This window comes from Zootoca vivipara, chromosome Z1, assembly GCF_965207765.1.
Source record: "Zootoca vivipara chromosome Z1, rZooViv2.hap1.1, whole genome shotgun sequence".
Taxonomy (NCBI): Eukaryota; Metazoa; Chordata; class Lepidosauria; order Squamata; family Lacertidae; genus Zootoca; species Zootoca vivipara.
In genome coordinates this window covers 57,390,194-57,404,854 of record NC_142583.1, presented here as the reverse complement: position 1 = coordinate 57,404,854, position 14,661 = coordinate 57,390,194, and the positions used below count along the sequence as shown (strand labels likewise).

General features: G+C 43.5%; 1 protein-coding gene across 9 annotated transcripts in view; it reads left to right on the top strand.

The window, feature by feature from the left end:
• LOC118083707 (melanopsin) overlaps positions 1–14,661 on the top strand; it is a 67,055-nt gene that overhangs the window by 14,122 nt on the left and 38,272 nt on the right. For all 9 annotated transcript variants that reach the window (XM_088660508.1, XM_088660509.1, XM_088660510.1 and 6 more), the window contains one exon: positions 8,310–8,415. In XM_088660508.1, coding sequence (XP_088516634.1) covers positions 8,398–8,415 — 18 coding nt within the window. In that variant the 5' untranslated portion in view covers positions 8,310–8,397. The remainder of the gene's footprint in view (positions 1–8,309; positions 8,416–14,661) is intronic.

The following is a 14,661-nucleotide window of genomic DNA, read 5'->3' as shown; positions in this document are numbered from 1 at the left end:
CCTTTTCTTCATAATGTTTTGTTTCCTTTGGGCTTTATCCCTTTATATTTTATACTTTCCTAGGTTCAGCAGGCTCCGTTCCTTCTCTTAGCCTTTACTTTGATTTCTTTTATGCTGTGGGCAAGCGCAGGTTAAAACATTTGTCATTGTTTTGTCTTCATACCCAAGGGTTCGTCTAGTCCAGTATCCTGTTCCAGTCAACCAGTTACTTCCAGGAAACCTACAGGGTTTGAAGGCAACAACTCCACACTGCCCTGTCTTCTAGCCACCAAACTGGAGTTCAAAGCTACACTGCCTTTACTTATCATGGCTAAGGACCATTACACTCATAGAGTGTAATGGCGTTTGCGATCAGGCCAGAAAGAAATCTGGGAGGGGGTGGGCCAAGTGTAAACTGAGTCACGGGGCGTGCCTTGAGTTTGATTGACAGGCACATCTAATTTAATGATTGCATCGCTTTCGTTTTCCCCAGTCTTTTGAATAGCTGCTGAATCCCCGCCCACCCGCCCTGACTTTAGGCTTAGTCGACACTGCTTGCCCGACTAGCGGGGGTCGCCTGTATTCAGGGGTCCAGTAGGAATTTTTCCACTTGGTTGATTGGCTGTTGCCATTTGGTTTTCGCCTACTGTCAAGCAATCTGTCACAACTTGTTAGGTTGGCCATTAGGCTTTGGTTAAATGGTATTGGAGGGGCATGGCTAAATGCCTACCCCCCATTATTTGCTCCTCATAGAAGTATTCCGTTAAAGGAATCCTGGGGCTCAGGGACTCTAGTCCATCATCCGGCCATAAGCAAGGATGGTGTGTCCATTACAGAGCCGAGCCTTGGGGAACACTCCTTGGGGGAAGGAGAGTATAGTGAAACCATACCTCCAATCCCTTGGGGTGTTTACTTGACTTACCAACCACTAGGTAAGTCGGAGCTGGTCCTGACCCAAATGGTCAGATGAAATTGGTCCTGCCCAATGGGCAGATGGTATGGTCCTGACCCAATGGTCAGATGGAAATAGTCCTGTCCCTTAGGGTGGACAGCCTAAGCCAACACTCAGAATTAAATTGTATTTTAAATAAAGTTGTGGCCAAAATAATGCCCCAAAACCAAACCCTAATTATTGTGTCCGTTGTGAGTTATTGGGATTTCTTGGGGTCTTGACACGCAATAGAGGTTGATAGGCACCCTCCATCAATATGTCTAATCCCCCCCGTAAATCTATCTAAATCAGTGGCCATCACCATGTCTTGTGGTAGCAAAACTCATACTGTTTTACACTGAAGATTTTGTTTGTTTAAAGGCTGTTTAGGAGACAGGCTTGGACTGAGTAGGCGAGATCTAAGGACTAGCAAGATCACTCTCTGCTTATATAAGAGGAAATGAAAAAAAATTGTCATGGGTGGTGTATGACCTTGGTCAAAATATTTTATTTCCACCTGTGGTGGGGGTGTCCTCCAGTGCAGAATCTCTGGTCTGCAGTATTCCAGGAAATCTGCAATGTAACAAGGATCAAAAATAGGGAGGGGTAAGGGGCGGGGCCAAGGCATGGGAGGGAAGGGAAGGGGGGAAGGCAGGGTGAGGGGGCCGCCGGCAGCAGCAGCAGCAGCTGAATCAACGGCAGCGGGGGAGTCTCCAGAGGCAGGCGGCGGAGGAGCACAGCCCAGCGGAGCGTGAGTTCGGCGTTCCCGCCCGGCGCGCCGCGCCCTCCAGCTTCCCGTCGCACTCTCTGGTTCCCCGCTGCGCTGGGCCTTGCCGGGGGGCGCGATGGGGAGCTGGAAGGAGGGCGCGGTGGGCGGGAACGCCGAACTCGCACTCCGCCGGGCTGGGCTGTGCCTCTGCCCACCAGCCCCGCCGGCAGCGCCGCTCTCGTGCGCCGGCCCTGCTTCTAGGGGGGCAGCTGCCCCCCGCCCCGTGCTGGGTACGCCCATGCAAGAGACCATATACAGGTTACACTACATTTACCACTTCTGCCTGTGTTTGAAGATATATGGATGATCAGTATAGGGATGGATTTGTTTCTTTGTTAACCATAGCAAGGTTGTCAGTTCTGACTTGAATCTTTTTCTTTAGCTTAAAAATATTTGGAACTTGAATCATTTCAGGGGAGGTGGAATACATGCCACCTACAACACATGATGCATTTCATGGTGTTTGGTGGAACAGCAACATATGTAATAATTTACAACAGGAATCATCGGCATCATGCCTTGAGATCTGGAAGCCTCGAAGAAGTAATATACACTGATATTATATAATATTTTATTTCCTTTGATTGCATCTTTTGTACTACTGCATGCCTTTCCCCACACCTGCTAATATATTTATTTGTGCTTGAGTGATGCCAGATTGGCTAATTAGGAGCAGCGTTCGGAGAACTGAGCTCTAGCTCCCCTTTAGTATATCATCCTAAAAAGACACTTGTCTGAGGCAATTGCCCTGTGTGGAGGGCTTCCTGGGCAGGTGGCATACTGAGGCTCTTGGTTGCTGCTGTCCTAGTATAAGAATAATTGCTAGTTTCATGCACCAAAGTAAGAAAGTGTTTTAATTTAGCTGTATCCCATATATATCCTGTGGTCTGCAGTGGTACCTCAAGTTACAAATGCCTCAGGTTACAAACACTTCAGGTTACAAACTCTGCTAACCTGGAAGAGTTACCTCGAGTTGAGAACTTTGCCCCAGGATGAGAATGGAAATCGTGTGCCGGCGGCGCAGCAGCAGCAGCAAGAGGCCCCATTAGCGAAAGCACGCCTCTAGTTAAGAACAGTTTCAGGTTAAGAACGGACCTCTGGAACGAATTAACTTCGTAACTAGAGGTACCACTGTATTCTGATAGCTCAGGAGAAGGCATGGAAAGCGTTTGTGTATGAAGGAGCCCCAATAGTTTAACTGGCATGTCTTCATACAATAGCACTCCAAAATTATCCTTTTCTTTTTAACATTAAAAACACATGAAGAAGAAGAAGTGAAGAAGTGTGCATGCACACGAAAGCTCATACCAATGTCAAACTTAGTTGGTCTCTAAGGTTTTACTGGAAGGAAATTTTTTATTAAAAATATTGTTTGCTCGCAAGACTTCTCTAGATGCACTGGTCCAGAATTAGAGTACATGTTATCTTAGCTTGTTGCAAAATAAATTGTACGGCTTTAAAAAATCTTCTGTTGTTGTTTTTCCTCTGTTGCTGAGGGAAAAAATGTTATTCAGTCCCTTAGAAAATTTTAAGCATACCAGGGTTAAAGGTAAAGGGGCCCCTGACCATCAGGTCCAGTCGTGTCCGACTCTGGGGTTGCGGCGCTCATCTCGCTCTGTAGGCCGAGGGAGCTGGTGTTTGTCCGCAGACAGCTTCCGGGTCATGTGGCAGCATGACAAAGCTGCTTCTGGCGAACCAGAGCAGCACACGGAAACGCCGTTTACCTTCCCACTCGAGCGGTCCCTATTTATCTACTTGCACTTTGATGTGCTTTCAAACTGCTAGGTGGGCAGAAGCTGGGACCGAGCAACGGGAGCTCACCCCGTCGCAGGGATTCGAACCGCCGACCTTCTGATCAGCAAGCCCTAGGCTCTGTGGTTTAACCCACAGCGCCACCTGGGTCCCACCCTGGGTCCCATGCCAGGGATGGGTGATGGTAATTCTCTTAAATCTTACCAGTATGAATAATTGGTCTTAGTTCTACACCCATTCAAAGATACAGTCATACCTCGGGTTGTGAACGTGATCCGTGCGGGAGGCCCGTTCGCAACCTGCGGCGTTCGCAACCCTCAGTGTTGCATCTACGCACACGCGTGATGCAATTCTGTGCATGCACATGACGTCATTTTACATTTCTGTGCATGCGCGAGTGCTGAAACAGGTAAGTAACCTGTTCTGGCACTTCCGGGTTCGGCGCGGAGCACAACCCAAAAACGTGTAACCCGCAGCGTTCGCAACCCGAGGTATGAGTGTAATAGAAAAGGAAATCCTTACATATCAGAAGATAAGACTGCTGGAATTGTGGTTCTGACAGAATGAGCATGGTAGGAAGTTTGCCATTTAATTAAATAAGAGAGAGCTATGATTTTATCTGTGAAACTAAAATGGAAAAAAACTAATCAGCTACAATACATTCTACTTTTAGCAGCATCATTGTGGTCTGTTCACAAATGGATGTTGGTAATAGTCCTTGTTAAATTTAAGGACAAAGGTGAGGGAAAGCTGTGCAAAAACTGCCAGCAGTACAATCAGACAGTGCTTAAAATACTTAGGCTCTCTGGATTCTTAGAAAAGCTGTCATTCTCCAGCCAGATATGCTTGTTAGGCACCATTAAGAGTTGGCTGTTAAGTAGTGCAATTCAAAGCATGTAGTCAACAAATTGCCACTACAACTTTACAGTATGATGAATTTTTGTTTTGTTTGGCGTTTTTACTCAGATGTAATGGAAAACAAGAGTTAAAAAAATAAATCCTATTGCTGATGCAGTCACAGTTTACTGTTGACAAGTTTGAATATGAACAAAACAAAAAGTCTCCAGGGCCAGATGGACTAACGGCAAAATATTATAAAAAGTTAAGTGAACAATTAGTGAATCCATTGAAAGATGTGATGAATGAGATTTTAAAGACAGGTGATATTTCCAAATTTGTCGGGGGGGCGGGCGGGGCAAAAGGCCAAGGATCAAATATAAGATACTTACAGATACGAAAGAAAGAGGAGGCTTCACCCTCCCAGACCTTAAATTATATTACAAGGCTGCGCGTTTGGTTTGGATTAGGGACTGGATAAAACTGGAAAAGGAAGCATTAGATTTGGAAGGACATGACAATAGATATGGATGGCATGCATACTTATGGTATGGGAAAGGGAAAGTACATAAAGGATTCTATAACCATATAATTAGGAAATCATTAATGAGAGTGTGGGAAAGGTATAAAGATTTAATAGAACAGAAAACACCTTGGTGGCTATCACCAATAGAAGCTTCATTACTCAAATCGCTTGGCAAAAAGGGAAAATGGCCTACATATAGAGATTTATTGAAAGACCAAGAAGGAAAATGGAAATTAAAAGATTATGAAGAAATTAAAGATCATTTTCAGAGTTGGTTGCATTATAGACAATTAAATGAGATGTTTAAGGAGGATTTTAAAAAAGGGTTTAGTTATACAATTTCTAGATTGCAAAAAGAGGTGATAGAAGAAGACATGAAACTACTGAAGAAAGCATACAGCATTCTGCTAGAATGGGAAACGAAAGACGAGGAGGTCAAATCAGTTATGATCAAATGGGTGCAAGATATAGAACATAATATACAATTTGAGGATTGGGAAAAATTGTGGAAGGTAGATTTGAAATTTACAGATTGTTCTCTTTTGAAGGAAAATTACATGAAAATGATGTACAGATGGTATATTACACCAGTAAAAATGGCAAAAATGTAGAAAACCGGGTCAAACATATGTTGGAAATGCAAAGAAAAAGAAGATACTTTATATCATATGTGGTGGGAATGTAGAGAAGTGGGAAAAAATTGGGAGATGATACATAATGAATTGAAAAAGATGTTCAAAGTGACATTTGTAAAAAAAAAAAACAACAACAACCAGAAGCATTTTTGTTAGGGATCCTAGGACAAGACCTGTTTACAAACTATTTAAAAAGACAACAAGAGGATCTGGACTCCTTGGCAGGTTTTGAATAAACACCCACAATTTATTAGTAGAACATATGATAGAAAAGGCAATGATATGTACAATTTTATAACATGTAGAAAACAATATGTACAAACAGAGAGGAGAGCTTAGAGCAGGGGTCCCCAGACTTACCGTGCGGCGGGCTGGAGGGCAGGGAAGTGCGCACGCAGCGGGCCGGAGGGCGGGGGAGTGCGCGCCCATGTGCATGCGCACACGCACACGGGCGGGGAAAAAATCGCCAAAAATCGCTTGTGCGCATGCGTATGGGCCTCCCCCGCCCCGGAAGTGCACCAGAAATGACCTCTTCCGGGTCGGGAGAGGCCCATACGCATGCGCACAAAGGATTTTCGGCGATTTTTTGCCGATTTTTTAGATCATCGCTGCGCCGCGCGCCGTGAGAGCGGGCGGCGGGGGTCGTCGCGAGCCGGATTGGAAGGCCGATTGGGCCGCATCTGGCCCGGGGGCCGTAGTTTGGGGACCCCTGCCTTAGAGGGTGGGAGAGGGAGGGATGGGAGGGAAAAGGGGGGAATTGTAATTGGCTAGGTTATTGGTAATTTGTATTGTTTAAAAAATCTATTTCTTCAATAAAAATATTTTTTAAAAAATATGTGCGTCTTTAGTACTAATTAACACCGGTATAAGCAGACATTGCTCAGTTATCTGATCCTAATGGTAAATATTTGTCTCCTAGCTCAATCTGCCTACAGCACTGGAATAACATTTTTGCAATGCCTGTACAACAGCATAGTTTGTGCTGTTATGCTTGTGGAGAATCAGTGTGCCCTAGTCTAACATGCTTCATTGCCTTGTTTAAATTTATGTATCCAATTCCTGCGCTTTCACTATAGAGTTACGATGATGGAGTTGCACCTTCTCTCTAATAGTATTACAGAAATAAGTTATTCATGCAAACGTTAGCCCTTAGTTTCTTATATTGAACTCTGTATCTACCTTAATATGAAAGTAGGGGGTGGGGATCATTCCTTCCTGGTGCTCAGAAGAGTCAGGAGGATTTTTATTGTCTTTCAGAATTAATCACAATAGTCAATAACAACTTGTGATCTATGTAGTCAAACACAACCCACAAGTCATGTATGGCAACCCAGCAGAGGTTTGACAAACTTTCTATATTTGCTGCCTAATTGAACTTCAAAAAGAAAAAGAAGAAGGTTTTAAACACTTGGCACAATGCTATGGATGGTTGAAAGGCTACATTCTGCATATTGAGTCAAAGAATGTTTGCGGGGTTGCTTTAAAGTATTATGTCCTTGTTGTAAATTTTGTGTACAAAAGACATCTTGCCCCTTTTGTACTTGTCTGTTTATTTGGTTCAGTTTCTGAACTCTACTATTTTTATCCTGAAGTTCACATCCAGGAAGCAGCTATATAAACCTTGGGAATAGTCACATGGATTGGTTTGTGACCCAAACCTTGCTGATAATATTTGGCAGATAGGAATGAAGATGGGAAAATGACACATTTCTAGAATAACTTCAGTTTAGGGGCCTGTATTTTCCCACAACACCAAGAAACCATGGTTTAATTATCATGAATAAGCCATGGTGAGTCTTGGGTTTCCAACATTTCTTCTCTTTTCATCGTTTGTGTGGAGAGTGAACTACAGTTCCATGTCACACTTAGAACTGTGTTTTGTTCTAACTCTAGTCTGTTAACAAATCTGGTTGTCAAACCATTTTATTTTATTTTTATTTTTTAATAAGTGGAATTCTTTGCTTGTTTGCCGTGACCTAAACCATGGCTTAGGAGATCTTTTGAATTTAACTTGTAATTTGCAATGAGTATTTTATATTATTTAAGCCAAAGTAATTGGATTTAAGCTTATGTTGTCCCATTGATAGCATTAGTGCAAAGGGGTGGTATTACTTTACCCGGGTTGTAGATCAGGATGAATGAAGGCTTTTCTGCTAGGGTTTATTACAATTTCTGAATGGAGGTTAAGAGAAACAACTGGACAATGGCCAGCAGATCCCACTGTATTTGCTGTTCTTACAGTTCTTTGGAGTCAGATGTGGAGCTAGACGCTCATGCCGTGCACCTGGGGGATGGGGCGATCCAACCAGGTGGGCGGTGCTGTGATCCAACCAGGGGGGATTTGTCACCCTCCCTCAGGGTTGACACCCAGGGTGGTCCACCCCTACCCCCTTCCTGTGCCACTGTTTGGAGTGAGCTATGACACTTGCACTGGCTCAGGTTTCAACCATTTGTGCTGTGCCTTAAATCATATGCGTTGAAGTTAGTGAAACTTCTAGGTATGTTGTGGGCTACATGTTATTTACAGACAAGACTATGAGAAACTAAGCCATAGAATCATAGAGTTGGAAGAGACCACAAGGGCCATCCAGTCCAACCCCCTGCCAAGAAGGAAACACCATCAAAGCATTCTTGACATATGCCTGTCAAGCCTCTGCTTAAAGACCTCCAGAGAAGGAGACTCCATCACACTCCTTGGTAGCAAATTCCACTGCCGAACAGCTCTTACTGTCAGGAAGTTCTTCCTAATGTTTAGGTGGAATCTTCTTTCTTGTAGCTTGAATCCATTGTTCCATGTCCGCTTCTCTGGAGCAGTAGAAAGCAACCTTTCACCCTCCTCTATATGACATCCTTTTATATATTTGCTTGTTTTTTTTTCAGAATGGCCATATCAATATTTATTGAAATACTGGAAATAAAAATCCATTGGTGTTGAGAAAATTCCCGGCAAGAATTGACATGAGACAACATGAACTTCACAGATACAGTAAGAGAACTTTAACAAGTAACTAACTGCACATTCTAAAAGGGTTGCATGGATTCAAATGCCAGGCAGCTGCGGAACATATTTGTAATACAAATTCAGACACCTACAGATTGTCTGGTTACAAACACTGAACAACTATAAGAAACCAGCCAAAGCCAAAACCTTTGAATTTTAGTCTGCTTTTACTAATATGTAATCAAGAAAGCAATTGTAAGTAAATGTATTGTTACAAAGTGGTTAACAATTAACATTAGTTTTGCAGGCTTGGGCTTCTTGGAAACACAGATATTGACTAATATGTGCTCTATTTTATTTGAAACCGTTTCCATTAATTATTCTTTGCCTTTAACATCCTTACATTAATGATCTGGTTGTGTCTATTAGATAATTGTGCTTTGTTAGTGGTTTTATTCTGTTTTCATAATTTCAGTAAAATATGCCATGGTTTTCATTTTTTTATAATAAATTTTTATTAATTTTGCAAAATAAACACAAAAGATACATAATCATAATCAAACACCCTCTTCCACCCCCGCCATGAGACCCCTCCTGCCACAAGAGAGACCCATGCGGGGCAAATAGTTGAAGGCGGACCATTTTGTAACTGGGTTTCTCCCCCCTCTTCCCCCCCCAGAGCCCACTCCTGCCACCAGTGCGCCTCAGGATAACAAGGGAAGATAGGGCCGGGTGTCCGCCCAGCTAACTTCCATACACTTCTTACCAAAAGGAAAACAGAAAAAGGAAAAAAAGAAAAAGGAAAAAATAAGAAGAAAAAGAGGAAAAAAGAAAAAAGAAAAAAGATTCATGAATTCAATCCTTAATTACTTAACATTGTTTTGGTGACTTCCCCGTATCTCTCCCTCTTGATTTTCATAATTTCTCATCATTATTCACAGCAGTTTCATTATTAAAATTTCAAGTCAATCTTTTTAAACATAAATTCAAACAGCTGATCATTATCTTTACACTTTACCTCTAATTTTAACTCACATAACATACATCTTCTCCCACCCCCCTATCCCACAGAACCCCTCCTGCCACAAGCGGGCCCTATGGGTGGCGGGCATTTGAAAATGTTCCATTTTATAGCCTGGTTTTTCACAGCCTCCCCCCCTCCAGGGCCCCTCCCTGCCACCAAGGGGTCCCAGAACTGAGGAAGGAAAATAGACTGCAAGCTACCAAACTATCTAACTAAATCATCAATTTCTAATAGCTAAAGAACACTATTATCCACCTCCTAAAACATTTTTTATAACAAATATCCTATTTTCTCTTCCCTAGCCTAATATTTTCCCCAAGAAAATTTTCATATAATTAATCCTTTAACTATTTGCCTTATATTTACTTCTATCCTTAATTAATCTCTAATTCCTCCTCCCCCAAGATTCTTTCCCCCATTTGATACAGCGATTCCGTAGGACATTCCATATTCCATATCCATTTTTTCCTACCTTACTTATACTTCAGACTATCCTCATCCCACTCCCATTCTGTCCCATTTTACCCCCCAGATATTTGTCCTCCCCTCCTTCTGCCCCTTCATCTCCCCAAGCTCCTTCCCTTGCCTATTCGCATTTTCCCACGTTTCCCATGACATCAGTTCCAGTTCTTGTTCTTCCAATTCAACAGGATCAGAACTATTGTAACAGTCCTGATCTTTTTTTTCTCCTTGTTAGGCATCTTCTTCTTCCTCTTCTTCACAATCTTGTTTATCCTCAGGAATTGGTTTCCCATTGTCCGACCCTTTTTGCAAAGTTTTATTCAATTCCTGGTACTGCTGTCTAAAATCTTTTAACTGTGCATTGAACTGTTGCTGCCCAATTGCAAGGTCTCCCACCAGTTTTAACAAATTTAACACTCTTGTCTGGAAAACAGATGTTCCGGATGTTGACATTCCTTCTCAGTCAAAGGCAGAGATTAGAGGACAAAGAACAATGGAGACTCAGACTTCCAGTAGAAAAAGAAACCAACATGGCTAGAAAACAATTTCCAAAGTTCTCGTAGTATCTCTTCTCTTACCAGCCAAATCCTTTAGACTTTATTATTGACAGCTGTCAAACTTTAACACCTCGCCGGCTCTCCTGGGGTGCCGAATCCCGGGTTGAGGAGGAATTTCCCCCACATATCCTCTTACTTTCGCAGGGTCTTTATTATTGAAATCTTTCCCCCCTTTGCCCTGCCTCAGGTGGGGAAGTTCTAGTCTTTCCTTGGTGGTTTTTAGAAATCTGTAACTTTTCCCTCGGCTTCGGGTTCACACACCGCCTCCCGATTCCTCAATGGGTAGAGACCGACTCCCGTTTTTAAATCTCTTCCCTTATCTCAATTGTCCAAATTCACGTCCAATTTAAAATTCAGTAAGTCTAACTCACATTTTGTCCAAATCTTTGGGAGAATTGGCCGCTGTAGCCATGCAGTCCTGCAGCGTCGCACCTTGGAGTTAGCGGTCTAGTGTCTGCCGCGTCGCAGCTCCAACCCCGCCGCTCTTGGGGGCTCAGAGCCTTTCCGGGGGGAGGAGCCCACTTTGGATGCACCGCCAGACAAGCCTGGCCCCAAGATGCTCGACTTGGGGATTTTTAAGGGAATCCGCTTCGCTGGAGCGGTTTTCCCTTGCTCCAAAGTGCCAAGGTCCGCTCCGCTGAACGGACCTCCGACCGCGATGGCGTCGCGACCAACCGGAAGTCTTCCTTTTATATATTTGAACATGGCTATCATATCACCCCTTAACCTTCTCTTCTCCAGGCTAAACATACCCAGCTCCCTAAGCTGTTCCTCATAAGGCATCGTTTCCAGGCCTTTGACCATTTTGGTTGCCCTCTTCTGGACACGTTTAAGCCAGATATACCTTATGAAATTATGTTGGACTAGATTGAGTTAAATCAAACCCTGGTCACATATTTAGTCAGACCAGTGGTAAATTTGGTATTATCTACACTGTCTTGCTCAGACTTCCTGTTTCAGACAGAAGTCTTTCCCAGTCCTAAGTGGAAACTCCAGGGATTGAATCTGGTGCCTTTTTCATGTGGTGTATCAGTGAGGTACTCTCCTACCTCAGATTGTCACCCCCCATGCCTGAATCAGTGTCCTATCAAATTTTAGCACTTTAACTTATCCCCAACCCCCAACCCTGGTATTGTACAACACTTACTTTGACGTGTATCTATGACCCTGCATGCAACACTTCAGTTTTTTAAAAAATCTATTTTATTTTTAAACAAACAGTGGCCAGTACAAAGGTTTATATAACTCTTTCCCCCAGCTTTGATCTAATGGAAATATAGGCTCAAAGGAAAGCAACTGCAAACTTGCTTCAAAGATTGCTTCTGTCTCCAGAGATAGCAGAGTTTCCAAACCTAAATACAAATGAAGCAGGGAAAAAAAATCACTCTTTGATTATCAAATTAAAAACTTTCAGACGTCTGCATGCTTATTAGTTTTAGTCTTTAAGCTCTAAATAATTCTGTTGCAGTTTTTCTGTTGTTGATATTGGCCAAGAACCAAAAAATATCTGCACATAACACAATGGTCTATTTTGTATGTAGTTTCAAACCATTGGTTAGCACTGCAGACATACCTCGGGTTACAGCCGCTTCAGGTTGCGTCTTTTCGGGTTGCACTCTGCGCCAAACCCAGAATTACCAGAATGGGTTACTTCCAGGTTTCGGCAAGCGCGCATGCACAGAAGCGCTAAATCATGCTTTGCACACACGCAGAAGCACAACCTGTGCATGCGCAGACACGGGTTGTGAATGCTGCAGGTTGCGAACATGCCTCCCCCACGGATCACGTTCACAACCTGAACGTCCACTTTATGTGTAAAACTCTTGTCAGTCCTGCAGTCTCTGACTTCTTCTTCAAGTGCAGGCACAAGGAGTCTAAATGTGTGCAATTCTGCCCTAGAAGCTAGAAATTGCCAATGGGTATGTTGGTATGTAGACGCGGATGGCACTGTGGGTTAAACCACAGAGCCTAGGGCTTGCCGATCAGAAGGTCGGCGGTTCGAATCCCCGCGATGGGGTGAGCTCCTGTTGCTCGGTCCCAGCTCCTGCCCACCTAGCAGTTTGAAAGCACATCAAAGTGCAAGTAGATAAATAGGTACCACTACAGCGGGAAGGTAAACGGCATTTCCGTGCACTGTTCTGGTTCGCCAGAAGCAGCTTTGTCATGCTGGCCACATGACCTGGAAGCTGTACGCCGGCTCCCTTGGCCAATAACGCGAGATGAGCGCTGCAACCCCAGAGTCGGTCACAACTGGACCTAATGGTCAGGGGTCCCTTTACCTTTACCTTTTATGTTTGTATGTAAGGCTGAACCATGGTTAGTATTACAAGGACAAGCTACGGTGAACTTGTGCTTCTTTTTTATATTAACTGCAGCTTGTGGTGTCTGGGCTTTGACAAATTGCAGTTTGTTTATGGTGAGCTAGCTTATTCTCACTAAACATAGTTAACAGTGTCATCAAATCTTGAAACAAAGTGTTTGGGATGAGACAGTGCCTAAGATACAGGTGGGGAACCTTAAAGTAGAAGTGGGGAACCTGTGGCCCTTAAGATATTGCTGTGCTGCAACTCTCATCAGCTCTAGGCAGTGTGAACAGTGGTCAGGAATGACGGGAGTTGTAGTCCAGCACCTTCTGGAGGGCCATGGGTTGTGCATCTCTGATCTAAGCTGTGTTGAGCCCACCCATGAGGCAAGGTGAGATGACCACCTCAGGGATCAAGATCCACACAACAGTAGATCCCAATGCAGATCTTTATTCCCCACCTTGTTTCTGATGTAGATCTTCCCTGGTGCAGGGGGCGGGGGGGGTACCATTTTGTGGTTCACCTCAGGTGCCAAGGTATCTTGTGCCGGTCCTGGTTGAGCCTTATCCTTTTCGGGATTAAAACTCATACCCTGGATGTTGCCCAGAGGAGGACAGAGTCAGTGCAGATATTGGAGTACTAGCATAATACTAGTACTGACAGCTTCTCAGCCCACTTTACAGGACATGCTCGTTTTTGCATAAACTAAAGTTTCCAAGTGGATTTCAGCATGTGTTTAAGACACTACAGATGTAAATGAAGAATGCAGGGACTTCACAACATAGAAATGATTATGCATAGTGGGTAGGAGGTGTTCCTGGCTATCTCTGCACCTGTCATAACATTATTTTATCCCCTGATTGATCCTTTGCATTTTCAATATAGAAGGCATTTTCAAATGTTCTTTCTTGACAGCTATATTTCATTTTCAGCCTCTCCCCCTCAATTCTATTTCACTTCTGGGCAATCCACTATGGTTTTGTCATACCTTTTACCCAGAGCATTCATTAAACAGCTGTGTAAAGTAACAAACCACATACCTAGTACAATGCAGTGCCTTTAAACACTGCTTTCTTAACTCAGTTGAAGCTGTACTACAGAGAAAGTGCCAAGATGATGATGAGGGATGTGTGAATCAAAGATTTGAAGTGACCGCATAAGAGGCCTTAAAAGACAGCTACTACACACATAAACACTGTAAAGAAAAGCAAGATGAACACTAATAAGGTGTCAAATGGAATAAGAATTTGTCTGGGTATAGGTGAAAAGAGAGAGAAGGAACTCCAAATTGTCACTTGCTAAGGGTATGTGCTAGCTTTAATTTGGGCATGCAGAAACATCTGCAAACCGGCATAATAAAACAACCTAATCTTATGTATCAAGGTAAAGGGACCCCTGACCAGTCCAGTCGTGACCAACTCTGGGGTTGCAGTGCTCACCTTGCGTTATTGGCCGAGGGAGCTTCCAGGTCATGTGGCCAGCATGACTAAGCCACTTCTGGCGAACCAGAGCAGCACACAGAAACGCCGTTTACCTTCCCGCTGTAGCGGTACCATTTTATCTACTTGCACTTTGACGTGCTTTCAAACTGCTAGGTTGGCAGGAGCTGGGACTGAGCAACCGGAGCTCACCTCATCACAGGGATTCGAACCGCCGTCCTTCTGATCGGCAAGCCCTAGGCTCTGTGATTTAACCCGCAGTGCCACCCGCGTCCCAAACTTATGTATGATTACCACCAAATAGTCACCAAATCTAGTGAGGCTCACCAAGTATAAAATCATAGCCAAAATCCTTTTGAAGCCTTGGTGGGAGAACAGTTATAAGTTAAGAAAATTATGGTTATGAATTTGTACCTCTTATAATAAATGTAATTGTGTCAATGCAAGGACCATATAGAGGGAGTCCCAGCATCTTTCTCAAATATTTGCAATGAGCATGCAAAATT